This window comes from Oncorhynchus masou, chromosome 32, assembly GCF_036934945.1.
Source record: "Oncorhynchus masou masou isolate Uvic2021 chromosome 32, UVic_Omas_1.1, whole genome shotgun sequence".
NCBI lineage: Eukaryota > Metazoa > Chordata > Actinopteri > Salmoniformes > Salmonidae > Oncorhynchus > Oncorhynchus masou.
The window spans coordinates 58,091,312-58,107,049 of NC_088243.1; the positions used below are offsets into that span (position 1 = coordinate 58,091,312).

A 15,738-nucleotide genomic window follows, 5' to 3' on the forward strand; every position below is an offset into this window, starting at 1 on the left:
AATGTGGCTCATTTGGCTAATATCCCTCATATATTGATGGCACTGGTTGCGCCAGGTTGGATCTGAATGCATATGGATGTCCGGTAAATTCCTCAAATGTCTGGTAAATTAAAATCTTCCTGGGCATGTTGTCCTGCGCAAAATTTTTCAAAAGGTAACTCTGAAATGGCATATTGTTTTTATGAAGATTTCCGAAAATCTGTCGCCAAGTGGATGAAAACGTAGCTAGTGCGCTAGTCCAATGTCACTTTGATTATGCTTGTACATCATGGTTCACAAGCAGCCCCAAACATCTAAAGAATAAGCTACCAGCCAAACAAGCTTTTCCCTCATACTCATCTGGAGGTTGAGCATTTTTTCAGCTCTATCTATGTAATTGTATATGTAAAAAATATTGACCACAATGGAAATAAATCTGTATCGTGCATCCCGGTCACTTTTTAAATATTTGTGTATATATGTATTTTTAAAAACCGACGAATAAAATATAAAATCCAAACTATGCAGCGGCCAATTGATGAATGGAAAGAGACATCTGTTACAAAACACCAAAACTTCAATGACATTCAGATATTGTCAAGCCAAGCCTTCTATATTGGGTATGCCTACAAGGTAGGGAGGGATGTACAGTGGGGCAAAAAAGTATTTAGTCAGCCATCAATTGTGCAAGTTCTCCCACTTAAAAAGATGAGAGGCCTGTAATTTTCATCATAGGTACACTTCAACTATGACAGACAAAATGAGAAAAAAAATCCAGAAAATCACATTGTAGGATTTGTTTATTAATTTATTTGTAAATTATGGTGGAAAATAAGTATTTGGTCAATAACAAAAGTTTATCTCAATACTTTGTTATATACCCTTTGTTGGCAATGACAGAAGTCAAATGTTTTCTATAAGTCTTCACAAGGTTTTCACACACTATTGCTGGTATTTTGGCCCTTCCCTCCATGCAGATCTCCTCTTGAGCAGTGATGTTTTGGGGCTGTTGCTGGGCAACACGGACTTTCAACTCCCTCCAAAGATTTTCTATGGGGTTGAGATCTGGAGACTGGCTCGGCCACTCCAGCACCTTGAAATGCTTCTTACGAAGTCACTCCTTCGTTGCCCGGGCGGTGTGTTTGGGATCATTGTCATGCTGAAAGACCCAGCCACGTTTCATCTTCAATGCCCTTGCTGATGGAAGGAGGTTTTCACTCAAAATCTCATGATACATGGCCCCATTCATTCTTTCCTTTACACGGATCAGTCGTCCTGGTCCCTTTGCAGAAAAACAGCCCCGAAGCATGATGTTTCCACCCCATGCTTCACAGTAGGTATGGTGTTCTTTGGATGCAACTCAGCATTCTTTGTCCTCCAAACAGGACGAGTTGAGTTTTTACCAAAAAGTTATATTTTGGTTTCATCTGACCATACGACATTCTCCCAATCTTCCTCTGGATCATCCAAATGCTCTCTACCAAACTTCAGACGGGCCTGGACATGTACTGGCTTAAGCAGGGGGACACGTCTGGCACTGCAGGATGAGTCCCTGGCGGCGTAGTGTGTTACTGATGGTAGGCTTTGTTACTTTGGTCCCAGCTCTCTGCAGGTCATTCACTAGGTCCCCCCGTGTGGTTCTGGGATTTTTGCTCACCGTTCTTGTGATCATTTTGACCCCACGGGGTGAGATCTTGCGTGGAGCCCCAGATCGAGGGAGATTATCAGTGGTCTTGTATGTCTTCCATTTCCTAATAATTGCCCCCACAGTTGATTTCTTCAAACCAAGCTGCTTACCTATTGCAGATTCAGTCTTCCCAGCCTGGTGCAGGTCTACAATTTTGTTTCTGGTGTCCTTTAACAGCTCTTTGGTCTTGGCCATAGTGGAGTTTGGAGTGTGACTGTTTGAGGTTGTGGACAGGTGTCTTTTATACTGATAACAAGTTCAAACAGGTTCCATTAATAAAGTGAAGTGTACATATGATGAAAATTACAGGCCTCTTTCATCTTTTTAAGTGGGAGAACTTGCACAATTGGTGGCTGACGAAATACTTTTTTGCCCCACTGTATGTTCTGTTTGTCGAAATTTACATTGTTTATTTATTGTGGTGCTGAAAATGCAAACCATGATATTGAAGTGCCCGAAGTTGATACGCTTTTTTATTGGTTGTGTGGTGCATTGGCACAGAAACCTGTCGCTGGAATATTCTTTGCATATATTTTATATAATTATAAATATGGCATCATAATGTAAAAAATCTGCTTCCCCATAGCTGATCATTGTATGCAGCTGGCTCTGATTGTAGTGTAAAGAAACAGGCAGGGAGTGTGAGCTCGTCTATGGTGGTCAGCGAACCCCTAACCTTCTGGCTCGTAGCCCTGCTTGGCATCGACCGGGCCACAAAAGCATGCTGAAGTGGCAAAGTTGATATCCACCTATATAAACAAAGGGTCGCTACAGTTATTCTTATTTGTGGTCTTAAACATTATTTTGAGTTACTTCTGAGGAGGGAGGGCGTTCAATTTATTTTACTGTACAAGGGGAAGGTCATGTGAAAACATTTGTAACATTGGGGAAGGGAAGTGCATTTTTTTAAAGACACCTCAAGTTGGACCAGCCCCTCCCCCTGGCAAAAATTTCGATCTGTCCCCTACTGAATGTGAGATTAATCCATTTTTGAAAAATATGCATTATGTGTTCAGAAATTCGACCTTTATCTCATATAATATTAAATATTATTGGCACCATGTGATGTATGAACGCCTTTTTATTGAGTGATTATCATGATGACCAATATATGTGCATACAATAAGTCATGTTTGATGTTTGAGAAGTGTATCAGCCCAAGTCCTTTTGGCTGATAGTTCAGAGAGATAAGCATTTCAATATTTGAAGTGACCTACACGTTTTCATTATGAAATATGATGCTGATAATCACTCCTCTCATATACGCCATTACAGGTGGTAATTAACAATTAACAACACATCTTTCACGTTTTGGACCATTGATTAATTATTTTCATAGTTGTAAATGCCGAGGTAAAATAGGTGTGAATGATCAAGGTTAGAGGATCAGCATTTCCACCAATTTAATACTGGTTGCAAGTGTCAACGAGTGTCAGGTGGATGGATACATCTTACAGTTAACTTGAACAGGCTTGCCCTAAAAATACACTGGAATGTTTCGCCACTCGATTATAATGAGGCTATAATATGCGAGCTGAGAACCTATAAGTTCTATTGCCTTGCAAGGTCAAACCGCCTAAAGACAGGTCTCGAAGCCTGTGTTGTCTGCTTAATGCAGAATAGACACAATAGCGTACGCCAAAACATTCAGCAGGCCACGCGTTCATACAGTTGACATCTAGGGGGTAAAAAGCCTTTGGTACATCTGGCTTTCCCAATTTCGGATACCTTCAGGCCAGCGCAGGAATCTTACCTAAATCATACGCAGGTATAAACTAAGTAGTTTATGGAATACAATATCACAGACTTGTGAATGACATAACAGTGATATATACACCCGGTTATAGCAACTGTCTCAATGTCTGGTAGTCTAAATGATAATGGAAGTAAACAAGTTTGTTGTTTAACAATGACCTATTTCTTTCCTGTCTCCCGGCCGTTGCTGCACAGTGATGCACCCCACCGGATACATTTTCGTCTTTCTACTATTTCGCAGCCTTCATCTCGGTGAAGGTAGCTAGCTATTGGAGTGGAGGATCATTTGTCCATTGCCCAACACCATTCACTCGCGAATAGCACTGAGTGTTTCATGTCGGCTGACAGACTAGTCGTTGACATATTGCCAAATATCAAAATAGAACCAATATACACATCACACTACCCGAGCTACAGAATAACACGACTGATTGTTGTGCCTCCCTATCGAGCACAAGAGGAACCAGGTTGTCTCCACATTGCATTGTGTCAGAGCGGGGTTACCCAGAGACCTCAACGACAGAGCGAAAGCAATCCGGGTTGTGGCCGGCTGCTCCGGTCTTCAGCTATCGACTAGTTTTGGTCACTGCCACGACCAGTGAACGTTTGACGCCATAGGCTCAAAAACGTAAATACAGTGAATATACATTTGCACACTCCAGTGCACATTTGACTGGTGATTAAAACAAACACACTCAAACCAGCAAGTTTACAGTGAATGAAGCCACAATGTTTTGTTTGAGGCCTCGTCAAAATTACTGTCGTTCCCTTTCAAAATGGGGCTTAGGCTACGGAGAGTAAATTTGGTCGATTTATGGAATATTCGAACGCCTCGTCCAAACAACCTAGGCCTGGGATACTGCTGCTATATAGTAGCTACAGCATGGCATGTCCCGTCTGAGTTCGCGGTTGCCATTACCTGACAAAATGTTTACGTTGAGAACGTAGTAAATCATGCAAAGCATGAAATATGTCACCACCAACTAAGTAAAAAGACGATCACTTTTGTTCATATGTGCGTAAAAGGATTGGACCTGATGTAGGCTATACCATGGAGGCAGGGAACAAGTTGGAGACGATGCTCTGAGTTGGCAGGTTGAGGATGCCACGATGTGTAAACTCATGGCAGATGGAAGATTAATGTTATAATGAAATACAGTGAAACTAGAATTCACGACCTTTTTTGGTTATAGTAGCCTTAGCAAAATATAATGTGGGCCACTGCCGACTGAGACAGGAATTCACCCCAAGAAACATGTGACACGTTTATCCTCACACTTGAAGACTTTACGTTACCAAAATGCATACCTTGAATACCGTTAGACAGGTTTGTTATGGCCTGTACGTGGATTTACAAACTTTACTGTACACAATTATTCACAGCAAAAGTTTGGGAGAGTTGACTGTTGCCCTCCATGCCGTTGTGCAATGCCCCCCTTATTGCCCCCTGCTCTCCGGTACGCCTTTGTTATTAGTAATCGCATGGTATCGCACCGCCTTACCTTGCGCTCCAAACTGCACTTTCAAAGCTTGCAAATAAAGCTTTTCACACCACGACCAGTGATTGTTTGAGACTTGGTGACTTCTGTTAAGGGTCAGGAATGTGATTTTGTGGTAGAATAATTCCAGTGTGACATGTCGGCTTCTCCTCGCGATCTTCTCTCATCGCCCGTTTTCAGACCGCAGCAGCTGGAGATGAAAATCGCGCACCCTGGGTCCTAGCGCCGACAGAGGCCTACAGGTGAATAACAGGTGGTGACCGTAGTCGAGCCCTTATATAATTGTAAATTCCTATTCAAAACATGGACATTTTTGAAATCAGAATCCTCCCTTCTAATACGGAAATAAGTCTACCACAACAGCCAAACTCTGATGACCCAAGTGATGTTATGGCTGAAAGTGTGTGTTTATGAACCATCATTAGATAGCTGACAGAATGGTAGTTATTAAGCATAGGCACATCATACGATTTGGCTACTGGATATTTCTCCCTGACAATGATATGAATGTAAGGAAAGATACTAAACTATAAGTATAAAACAATTGTCGCACAAATATGGGATTTTTTCCCCCTGCAATGCATAACACATTATCACTATGATGACATAAAATACGTGTTGTGTAAAAGCTTACATTGTTATCATGAGGGTTTGGACAGGAGTGTCCTTCTTCATATTACTGTAAAGTTATTATTGCCATTCAATAAGAATGCGCATTTCATTTACGTCGCATTCTAGTCCCCTATAATTACACAAATAACTTCGGCAGAATCCGTCTCAACGTTGCTGTCCTGTTTCCACTACAATGTCCCAAAATTGCGTTATTAAATATGCGATGTGAAGCGAGGACACTGAGTTTTAGTTACTGAGTTTTAGAGACTTGAGTGAAGCTGGCCACAATAAGGATTTGCATTTCGCCATCAAAATAAAAGTCCCTGTTGAAACATCCAAACGGATATAAATAGTGGAATAAGGCCATATTTGGACTAGATAATGCTAAACAAGGTATGTTGTTATATAAGGTAAAAATAAATACAATAATGTATTAATTTGACAATACACAGAAAAAAACATTGGATTTATTCAACTGTATAATTGCATTGGGTGTGCTGCTGCCTATTCTGTACATAAAGCTGCTGCCTATTCTGTACATAAATCAGAGGACACTTCCATTTAGTGTATGTTACGTTTGTAGTTACATTAGATAGATGGTTATTTCAGGCAACAACGAAAGGAGTGTGGTTAACACGAACTTCTAGCAACTCAAAGGTTGTGAGTTCAAATCTCATTACAGACAATTTTAGCCAATTAGCAACTTTTCAACTACTTACTACTTTTTTTTATTTTTTAAACTACTTAGCATGTTAGCTAACCCTTTCCCTAACCATGACCCTTTTAGCTAACCATAACCTTAACCATTTAACCTAACTCCTAGACTTAATCCTAACCCCTAGCCTAGCTAACATTGGCGAGTTAGCTAATGTTTGCAATCTAACCACCTAGCTAAAATTCGTAACATATCATACGTTAGCAAATTCGTAACATATTGTATGTTTTTCAAATTGGTAACATGTTGTACGTTTTGCAAATTCGTAACATATAATACGAATTGTAAATTGTAACATATATTACGAAATAGGTGATGGTCATCCACAAATTAATACATAAAGTCGCTCTGGATAAGAGCGTCTGCTAAATGACTTAAATGTAAATACATGCCATCGTACTAAATGTGGTGCATCAGATTTATTTACAGAATAATACGAACTGCTCTGAGACCATGTTGGGCAAACATATACGCACTGTACAGCCTTGCGATTGGCGCCTTACCTACTATTGTGGCTAGCTTCACAAAGGTGGATTATAGACCTCAACCTTCCACTCGATACGGGTGAACTAGAGTGGAAATCCAAGAAGCCAGTCAAGTATAATGTAGGCAGTAGGCAACCAGTTTTACCCCCCCCCCCCCCATAAACAAGAACCCTGTCAATAGCCTGTGTGGTGGTCACGAGGGTGTGTCTCACGGTGCCCTGCTTTCCTCATTTGTACAAAACAGGCGACGGAAATGGATAACAGTTTGTCATACTGTACCAGCATGAGTTGATCCGACGAACGTGCTGTCGAGACTGGAGAGCCTTTCAAATGTTCTCCAATTTATAAAACCGTTATTATTGGTCAATTCACTTTAAATAAATAACCATGTGGCTCAAATTATGTATACAGACCCATTACACAATCCGTCATAACCAATGCATTCCGGACATTTCACAAGGGGAAAGAAATATGGTGTCACTTGAGCCTGGTAAAAGTTTCGGTTTTGCACAACATTGTGCGCTAAAAACCTATGGATCCAACTCAACGAGAGGTATGTCAATGCCGGTACGGATTAAATACAGTTTATTATAGGCCAGCATTTTAATGTTCATGCAACGTGTACATTTTGACATTTTTAGATCAAGTTCGTATTTGGAGACTATTTATGGCGCAGGTTTAATGCCGCAGATGGTGCTGAATCAAAGCAGAAAGCTGTAATACTAACATGACACAACTCAGCACTAAACCAAATAGCTTGCCATTGCAAATGCAGTTATACACACGACTGCACTCCCCAGCATTAATATAGGCCTATACAGCTAATCAAAAGACTGCAATTCCATGCGTGTCTCAAAAATGAAGATATCATCTCATAATATTCCAAGCAGTTAAATACATCTAATATAGGTCAAACAATATTAATTAATGAAAAACATTCAGAACTGCCGTGGCGTCGTCATCTACAAGAACATTGTATTTGATCAACGTTACCACCTGGTTCCATAGTGTAGTGGTTATCACGTCTGCTTTACACGCAGAAGGTCCTGGGTTCGAGCCCCAGTGGAACCACCACTTTTTGTTGACCTAGGAGAACATTAAACGCTCCATACTGATAGCAAAATGTAGGCTAATACACACATCACGAATCAATATCTAAGATCTGTTATCTAATGAAAATTTTAGACATATAGGAACAACATTTGTTCTCAGATAAACACAGATTTAATGGTCACTGGTCTACAGTACATGCCAGTATGGTACCACACCTCATATGTATTATCTCAATTACAAACAAGCTGCCTATTGTAAACTGCATTGTGCCAGTGGTTCCCAAACTTTTTATACTCCCGTACCCCTTCAAACATTCAACCTCCAGCTGCATACCACCTCTAGCACCAGGGTCAACGCACTCAAATGTTGTTTTTTTGCCATCATTGTAAGCCTGCCACACACACACTATAGGATAAATCTATTAAACATAAGAATGAGTACGGGTTTTGTCACAACCCGGCTCATGGAAAGTGACAAAGAGCTTTTATAGGACCAGGGCACAAATAATATAATAATAATCAATCATTTTGCTCTTTATTTAACCATCTTACATATAAAACCTTATTTGTTCATCGGAAATTGTGAATAACTCACCACAGGTTAATGAGAAGGGTGTGCTTGAAAGGATGCACATAACTTTGCAATGTTGGGTTGTATTGGAGAGAGTCTCAGTCTTAAATAATTTTCCACACACAGTCTGTGCCTGTATTTAGTTTTCATGCTTGTGAGGGCCGAGAATCCACTCTCACATAGGTACGTGGTAGCAAAGGACATCAGTGTCTTAACAGTGTGATTTGCCAAGACAGGATACTCTGAGCACAGCCCAATCCAGAAATCTGGCAGTGGCTTCTGATTAAATTACATTTTTGGGCCTCCTGGGTGGTGCAGTGGTTAAGAGACTCTGGGTTCGCACCCAGGCTCTGTCGCGACCGGGAGGTCCGTGGGGCGACTCACAGTTGTCCGGGTTAGGGAGGGTTTGGCTGGTAGGAATATCCTTGTCTCATCATGCACCAGCGAATCCTATGCCGGGCACAGTGCGCGCTAACCAAGGTTGCCAGGTGCACAGTGTTTCCTCCGACACATTGGTGCGGCTGGCTTCCGGGTTGGATGCGTGCAGTGCGGCTTGGTTGGGTTGTGTATTGGAGGACGCATGACTTTCAACCTTCGTTTCTCCTGAGCCCGTACGGGAGTTGTAGCGATGAGACAAGATAGTAGCTACTAAAACAATTGGATACCACGAAAAGGGGTCAAATAAGATTAAAAAAAAAAAAAAATCACTGAACCGCTTGTTGCAATTTCGATGATATCGGTAAGTGGACTGGAGACAGGGCATGAAAGGGATAATGATAATGTGGCATCCATTTTGGGAAAGTGACCCAAGTCACTCAGGTGCTTCGCTGTATCACATTTGACATTGTCGGTAAGCTTGAGTTCATTTGCACACAAAAAAATCATACAATGATGGAAAGACCTGTGTGTTGTTCTTGTTAATGCAGACAGCCTCAATTTTGTCTCGCACATATAGTTGCGGAGAGTCCCTGTAATCCTAGATTCAGATCATTCAGGCGAGAAAAAACATCACCAGATAGGCCAGTCGTGTTAGAAACTCGTCATCATGCAAGCGGTCAGTCAGGTGAAAATTATGGGCGTAAATAAAACTTTAAGCTCGTCTCTCAATTTAAAAAAACGTGTCAATACTTTGCCCCTTGATAACCAGCGCACTTCTGTATATCATTGCACAATGCAGAAAATACACGAGAGTTCAGGGGCCTTGCTTTAACAAAGTTAACCATTTTCACTGTAGTGTCCAAAACATCTTTCAAGCTGTCAGGCATTCCCTTGGCAGTAAAAGCCTCTCGGTGGATGTTGCAGTGTACCCAAGTGGCATCGGGAACAACTGCTTGCACGTGCGTTACCACTCCACTATGTCTCCCTGTCATGGCTTTTGCGCCAATAGTACAGATACCAACATGAGCAGCAGCTACTTTGGCTACATACGGACCGTTAGTGGAATTCCCGCAAGAGAGTAACGGTTAATGTGATTGGATGTTAATTATTTGACTAGGCTAGCTGCATTTGACATTGTGTTGTTATTTCGCTGAACACTAGATGGTTTAATTTTATTTTTGGCAGTGAAACGAGGCTACTCAGGTGAGAAAAAAACCTCACCCAAATGTATAGTACCATTGGAAAATATAAACGGACTGTTTGAAAATATGAAGGGGAAAAAAAGTTAAACGCCTTTTAAAAATGTCAATCACATTTTTATTTGGCATACCCCCCGACGGCGTACCCCCGACGTCTGAAGACTCTTGTTTCATGATGACATTGGTAATCATAGTAATTTAGCTGATAATTCACACCTACGATATCCAGGCAGTTGAAATATTTCTGAATGTAACATGAGTAGGCTATCAGTTTGTTTTAAAATATTACAAGGTCAACACTTGACTTCATAATACTCATTATGCCATACTTCTATTGAAAACAGAATTTAAGCACCTTTGGCAGCGATTACAGCCTCGAGTCTTCTTGGGTACTGACGCTACAAGCTTGGCACAGCTGTATTTGGGGATTTTATCCCATTCTTCTCTGCAGATACTCTGAAACGTTCAGGTTGGATGGGGAGCGTTGCTGCAGCCATTTTCAGGTCTCTCCAGAGATGTTCGATTGGGTTCAAGTCCGGACTCTGGCTGGGCCACTCAAGGACATTCAGAGATTGTCCCAAAGCCACTCCTGCGTTGTCTTAGCTATGTGCCTAGGGTTGTTGTCCTGTTGGAAAGTGAACCTTTGCCCCAGTCTGGGGTCCTGAGCGCTTTGGAGCAGGTTTTCATCAAGGATCTCTGTACTTTGCTCCGTTCAATATTGAGTCTCATTGCAAAGGGTCTGAATACTTTTCAATATTTTTAATTTTTAATACATTTGCAAAAATGTCTAAACCTGTTTTCGCTTTTTGATTATGGTGTATTGTGTGTAGATTGATGAGTTTTTTTTAGTTATTTAATCCATTTAAGAATAAGGCTGCAATGTAACAAAATGTGGAAAAAGTCAAGGGGTCTGAATACTTTCCAAATGCACTGTATTGAATCGTATCGTGCGGTCCCTGGCAATTCCCAGCCCTACAAAATACCCAATTAAAAAGTCTCAGCAACAATAACTATATATCCAAAGCAATTTCTTTACATTGTGGTTGTATTGTCCGTGTTTTTCTAATAGGTAGCAAGTACCAGTAATTACAATAATTGAATCCTTGTGGACTAAAATAAATTACCAATGATCAAGCTGTTTGTTTTTTTATCTTGTTAGTTAGCACCCCCTACTGTTAAATCTGTTCTTTACAGGGTCCCAAGGCCTTCCAAGATAATTGGTGAGTTAATAAGGATACAGCACTCTCTCAGGCTAGCCTTGTAAAACAGACAGTGGTGACTGGATATTTGAAAAACCACTTCTTGCTGATCCAGGCTGATATCCTTGCCAACTGTGCTGCCACCATGCCCATGTCCTCTGTATTGTGGCCCAATCCCAAATGGACATATAAACGTTGGTTATACAATTATTGCATCTGAGCTCCTCGAGTGGGGCTCTCCTTTTCTTTTTCAATAGATTCATATAAGCAACATGGTGAAACTTCCACCTAGCATATCAAAGGGCAAAGTGGCGCTATTACCATATTGCTTACACCTGTCAAATCCTCTCAGATCTCCACAAGTGCATAGGGCATAGGCAGGTTATGGAGTCCATTTGGGATTGGACCTATCACTTTCTCAAAGACTTTCTCCACTCTCTCAAAATGCATTTGATTCCATAATGGGTATTCTAGAAGAATCATGACTAAACACTGATTTCAGATTAAATCGGTTCAATGTGATAAATCCTGCTGGGTATTGTGACTGCATAAACATATACAGCAGATAGTTATTATCAATTGACTTACAATGGCGGCTTTTCCTAAATAAATACACACTATGGGCAATAAATAGACACTATGAGGACATAATTTTAAAAAGCCTTCCATTCATAAACTAAACTCAACCTAAATTGACATGTTTGCCCGTTCTGAAAATGAAACACAATGACTTAAACTACCTAACGTTACCTAACTGCTAAGAAAATATTTGACTGTGTCTGATAACAGCACTGACATCTATGATAATCTTAGACTTGCATACTAGCTAGTTAGTTATCTTGGTCCACATGGAGGAACTGTCTAATAATTCAATCTTGCTAGTTAGGTAAACTAATCTAACTAGCTTGTTTGCAAAATTCGGACAGATACATGTTGCTAGCTTATTGCTAGCTATCAATTCAAGCGCGTTGTCGTCAAGGAAGTTAACTAGATGGCAGACGTTAGATAGCCAGGGCGAGGCTATTCTTAGCAATACGCCTAGGGTAGCCTAGTGGTTAGAGCGTTGGACTAGTAACCGGAAGATTGAAAGTTCAAACCCCCGAGCTGACAAAGTACAAATCTGTCTGTTTTGCCACCGAACAGGCAGTTAACCCACTGTTCCTAGGCCGTCATTGAAAATAAGAATTTCTTCGTAACTGACTTGCCTAGTTAAATAAAGGTAAAATAAAAAATAAATAAATACTTATCATTCATTCATCTCAGCTTTCACATTAGCTACTTACCAAATAATTAAATGTATATGTTCTGTGTTCGCACACTTGACTTGACCCATTTGTTTAGCAAGCTATATAAAAGCGATTATGAAGTTGGCACCCAGAGGTTCCTGAACTAAAACGTTAGTCAAGGCGCATGCATGTTACCTGCTGCAAGAAACGATGCCCCCTATTGGACAAAGAAACTGGTGTGTTTTTCCCGCCAAATGTGAACGTTATGTATGCAAATATATGAATAGTAGTGCTGTTATTTAATTGAAATTGTACATTTTCAGTGGACAGCACCGGAAACATGTAGGTACTTTCATTAATTGAATCAATCACTCCTCACTTCAAGGAGGAAGGAATGAACGATGCGTTCATTCAATGATAGTTTAGTATGAAACCAGAGAGGAAGAGGCGAAGCGAGAGGGATATATGGGCCCAAATACTGTCTTCTCCAGAGGGTGGCGTTTTTCGTTGTTTTTTTTTCGCTCAAGCCAGGAGTATTTGCATGGAGGCCAATGGCAGAGTATCGAATTTTGCGAACAAAACATTGAATGGCTTATTTGCTACGTGTGGCTTACTTGATCAAATATACGTTTCGTAACGATTAGGTTGTTACGAGTGTACTGATATAAGTAGGACACGTAACATCCAAACACAATACCGAATTGTCTGGTCGTTACTAGTTACCACAGCCACAAAGTCTTACACCTCACCCATTTTTACACTTTATCTTCTTAAAATGCGATTTTAAACCTAACCGTAACCTTATGCATAACCATATTCTTACACGAAGACCAAAAGGCAAATTGTTACGATATAGCTAATTTTGACTTGGTGGCTGTGGTAACTAATGGAAACCGTTGTGTCTGTTGTTCACACGCGTATCTGCCCTCTCATTGGCGCGAATGGTCCCACCTGATCTTGCCTCCTCCCAACTGCCTTTTATTTGATGATTTATTTTCATTGTTCGAACGGCCATTAGAGTATCTGGTCAATATGCAACCTAATGTAATCATCTGTGATGAAACGCTGATGCATTGAAACACTGAACGAGCCCCCCTCGTAAACCGGATGGTGTTACACTTTAAAGTTGAGCATTTCCTGTTGTTACACTTGTTATTCCCTAAAATGGCGAATTTAGCAGCTGCTGTTGTTGCTGCCGCTGGTAGAGATCCCGCTGTTGACCGTTCATTGCGCTCTGTCTTTGGTAAATTCATTAATGGGGGAATACTGATTCAAAAGTGTATGTCGGACAATACGTTTGTACTCACAGCTAGCGAGCTGGATAGCTTACAAACCGCGCTAGACATAGCACATCAGCAGATCGCTAACTAACTAATGTGTGCAGGATTAGTATCAAACGCATTTTTATAGCTAGCAAGTGTGCCTCACGTTAGTTAGCCAAGTTATTCATCTGTCTGTATCACAGACGTATGTGGCAAGTTAGCGAAGTGTATACCTGTGTTAACAAGTTTTATAGTTAACTAGCTAGTTTGCTAATGGTGTCTGAATTGCCATCACACATTGCTACTAGCAACAGGTGGTTCAGCCATAGACAACAGTAACGTTAACTAAGAACTCTGCCGCTCATGTCTTTTGCATGTTAGTTGTTTAGGGTTCTTGTATTCTGTAAGTTTTTCCACAACTCAGTCGAGTTGCTGTCTTGAACTCTTAACTCAATTTAACAGTGGGAAACATTCCATATGAGGCCACAGAGGAGCAACTGAAAGACATTTTTTCAGAAGTCGGGCTTGTTGTCAGCTTTAGGTACGTAAGCAGTCTTAAGGCAAGGTTCACCGTTTCATCTGCCTAAAACAATTGCTGCTGTGCACTAGGCTATTCTTCAAGTAATTACATGCTAATATGGCTTTTTGGTCACCTTTTGAAAATGGTTTTGTAACCCTACACTATTTTTCAGGTTAGTGTATGATAGGGAGACCGGCAAGCCAAAAGGATATGGCTTCTGTGAGTATCAAGACCAGGAGACCGCCCTCAGTGCCATGCGGAACCTGAACGGAAGAGAGTTCAGTGGCCGAGCTCTCCGTGTCGACAATGCTGCTAGTGAGAAGAATAAAGAAGAGCTCAAGAGTAAGTATGCACTGCAGTGCACTATTAACCACAATGGAAAGTATGCACTGCAGTATTATCCACAATGGAAAGTATCTACTGCAATGCACTATTAACTACATGGATTAGGTTTACATACACAGTAATAATTCAATATTAACCTGATTATGCAATAGTCATGTAAACACCTTGGTCTGTTTATCTTAAATCCTGTTTTCTGAGCGATCTTTTGAATTATTAGAACATGTAAACACCTTAATTGGTGTTACAGCGGTGTATTTGATCTGCACATGTGCTAGCACCAGCTGAGCGAGCCACCCTCTTTTTCTAGAGTGAAGTGAGTTCGGAACAGCTGAATGTATGCTTCTTAGAAGTAGTTCTAGCATACAAACTTTATATACCTGAACTCAGAATAAAATATGCTTCTGAAAAATAACATGGTTGCTGTCATAGGAAATGTATTTTGATTGGCGATGTTCTGCATTTATCAGATGGCCATTAGGTGTCCATGTAAACAGGATTCTTAGGGAAATAGTTCTTCTTCCAAAGTATTACACCATTTTAATTGAACTATATTGGAACAAAAATATAACAAAAATGCAACATTTTCAAAGATTTTACCGGGTTTTACAGATCATAAAAGGAAATCAGTCAATTTAAATAAATAAGGCCATAATCTATGGATTTCACATGGCTGGGAATACAGATGCATCTGTTGGTCACAGGTACCTAAAAAAAAAAAGGCAAGGGCGTGGATCAGAACCATTTGCCTCATGCAGTGCGACACATCTCCTTCGCATAGAGTTGATCAGGCTGTTGATTGTGGAATGTTGTCCCACTCCTTTTCAATGGCTTTCAGAAGTTAATGGATATTGGCAGGAACTGGAACACAATGTCAATCCAGAGCATCCCAAACATGCTCAATGTGTTATGTCTGGTGAATATGCAGGCCATGGAAGAACTGACATTTTCAGATTCCAGGAATTGTGTACAGATCCATGCGACATGGGGCCGTGCATTTTTATGCTGAAACATGAGGTGATGGCGGCAGATGAATGGCACGACAATGAGCCTCAACTTTTCACAGTATCTCTGTGCATTCACATTGCCCTTCAGTAAAATGCAATTGTGTTCATTGTCTGTAGCTTCGCCATACGCAATGTTACCTAAAAAAATTGGGACACTGCAAATTTTAGGTCTTGTGAGCAGAAACTTTGTGCAACTACACTGAGGATGTACCCTTACAGTTTTAGACAGTTGCCAATAGACTATTTGAGC

At 40.7% G+C, this 15,738-nt stretch overlaps 2 protein-coding genes and 1 non-coding gene across 6 annotated transcripts in view; 2 read left to right on the forward strand and 1 right to left on the reverse strand.

Moving 5' to 3' along the window:
- bcorl1 (BCL6 corepressor-like 1) overlaps positions 1-7,071 on the reverse strand; it is a 43,682-nt gene extending 36,611 nt beyond the window's left edge. The window contains exon 1 of one of the 2 annotated variants that reach the window (XM_064954574.1): positions 7,012-7,071. The gene's annotated coding sequence lies outside the window, so the exon portion shown is untranslated. Of the gene's footprint in view, positions 1-4,923; positions 5,136-7,011 lie in introns of those variants that run through there. The other variant, XM_064954573.1, reaches the window with a different exon arrangement.
- A 659-nt stretch (positions 7,072-7,730) lies between these two features.
- Positions 7,731-7,803, forward strand: trnav-uac (transfer RNA valine (anticodon UAC)). Its single transcript has one exon. It is a non-coding gene; the product is annotated as a tRNA-Val (tRNA).
- Positions 7,804-13,485: 5,682 nt separating this feature from the next.
- cstf2 (cleavage stimulation factor, 3' pre-RNA, subunit 2) overlaps positions 13,486-15,738 on the forward strand; it is a 30,838-nt gene continuing 28,585 nt past the window's right edge. Inside the window, exons 1-3 of one of the 3 annotated variants that reach the window (XM_064954579.1) lie at positions 13,486-13,600; positions 14,082-14,160; positions 14,312-14,481. In XM_064954579.1, the coding sequence (XP_064810651.1) occupies positions 13,522-13,600; positions 14,082-14,160; positions 14,312-14,481 (328 nt within the window). In that variant the 5' untranslated portion in view covers positions 13,486-13,521. The remainder of the gene's footprint in view (positions 13,601-14,081; positions 14,161-14,311; positions 14,482-15,738) is intronic. The other 2 variants (XM_064954577.1, XM_064954578.1) reach the window with 2 other exon arrangements.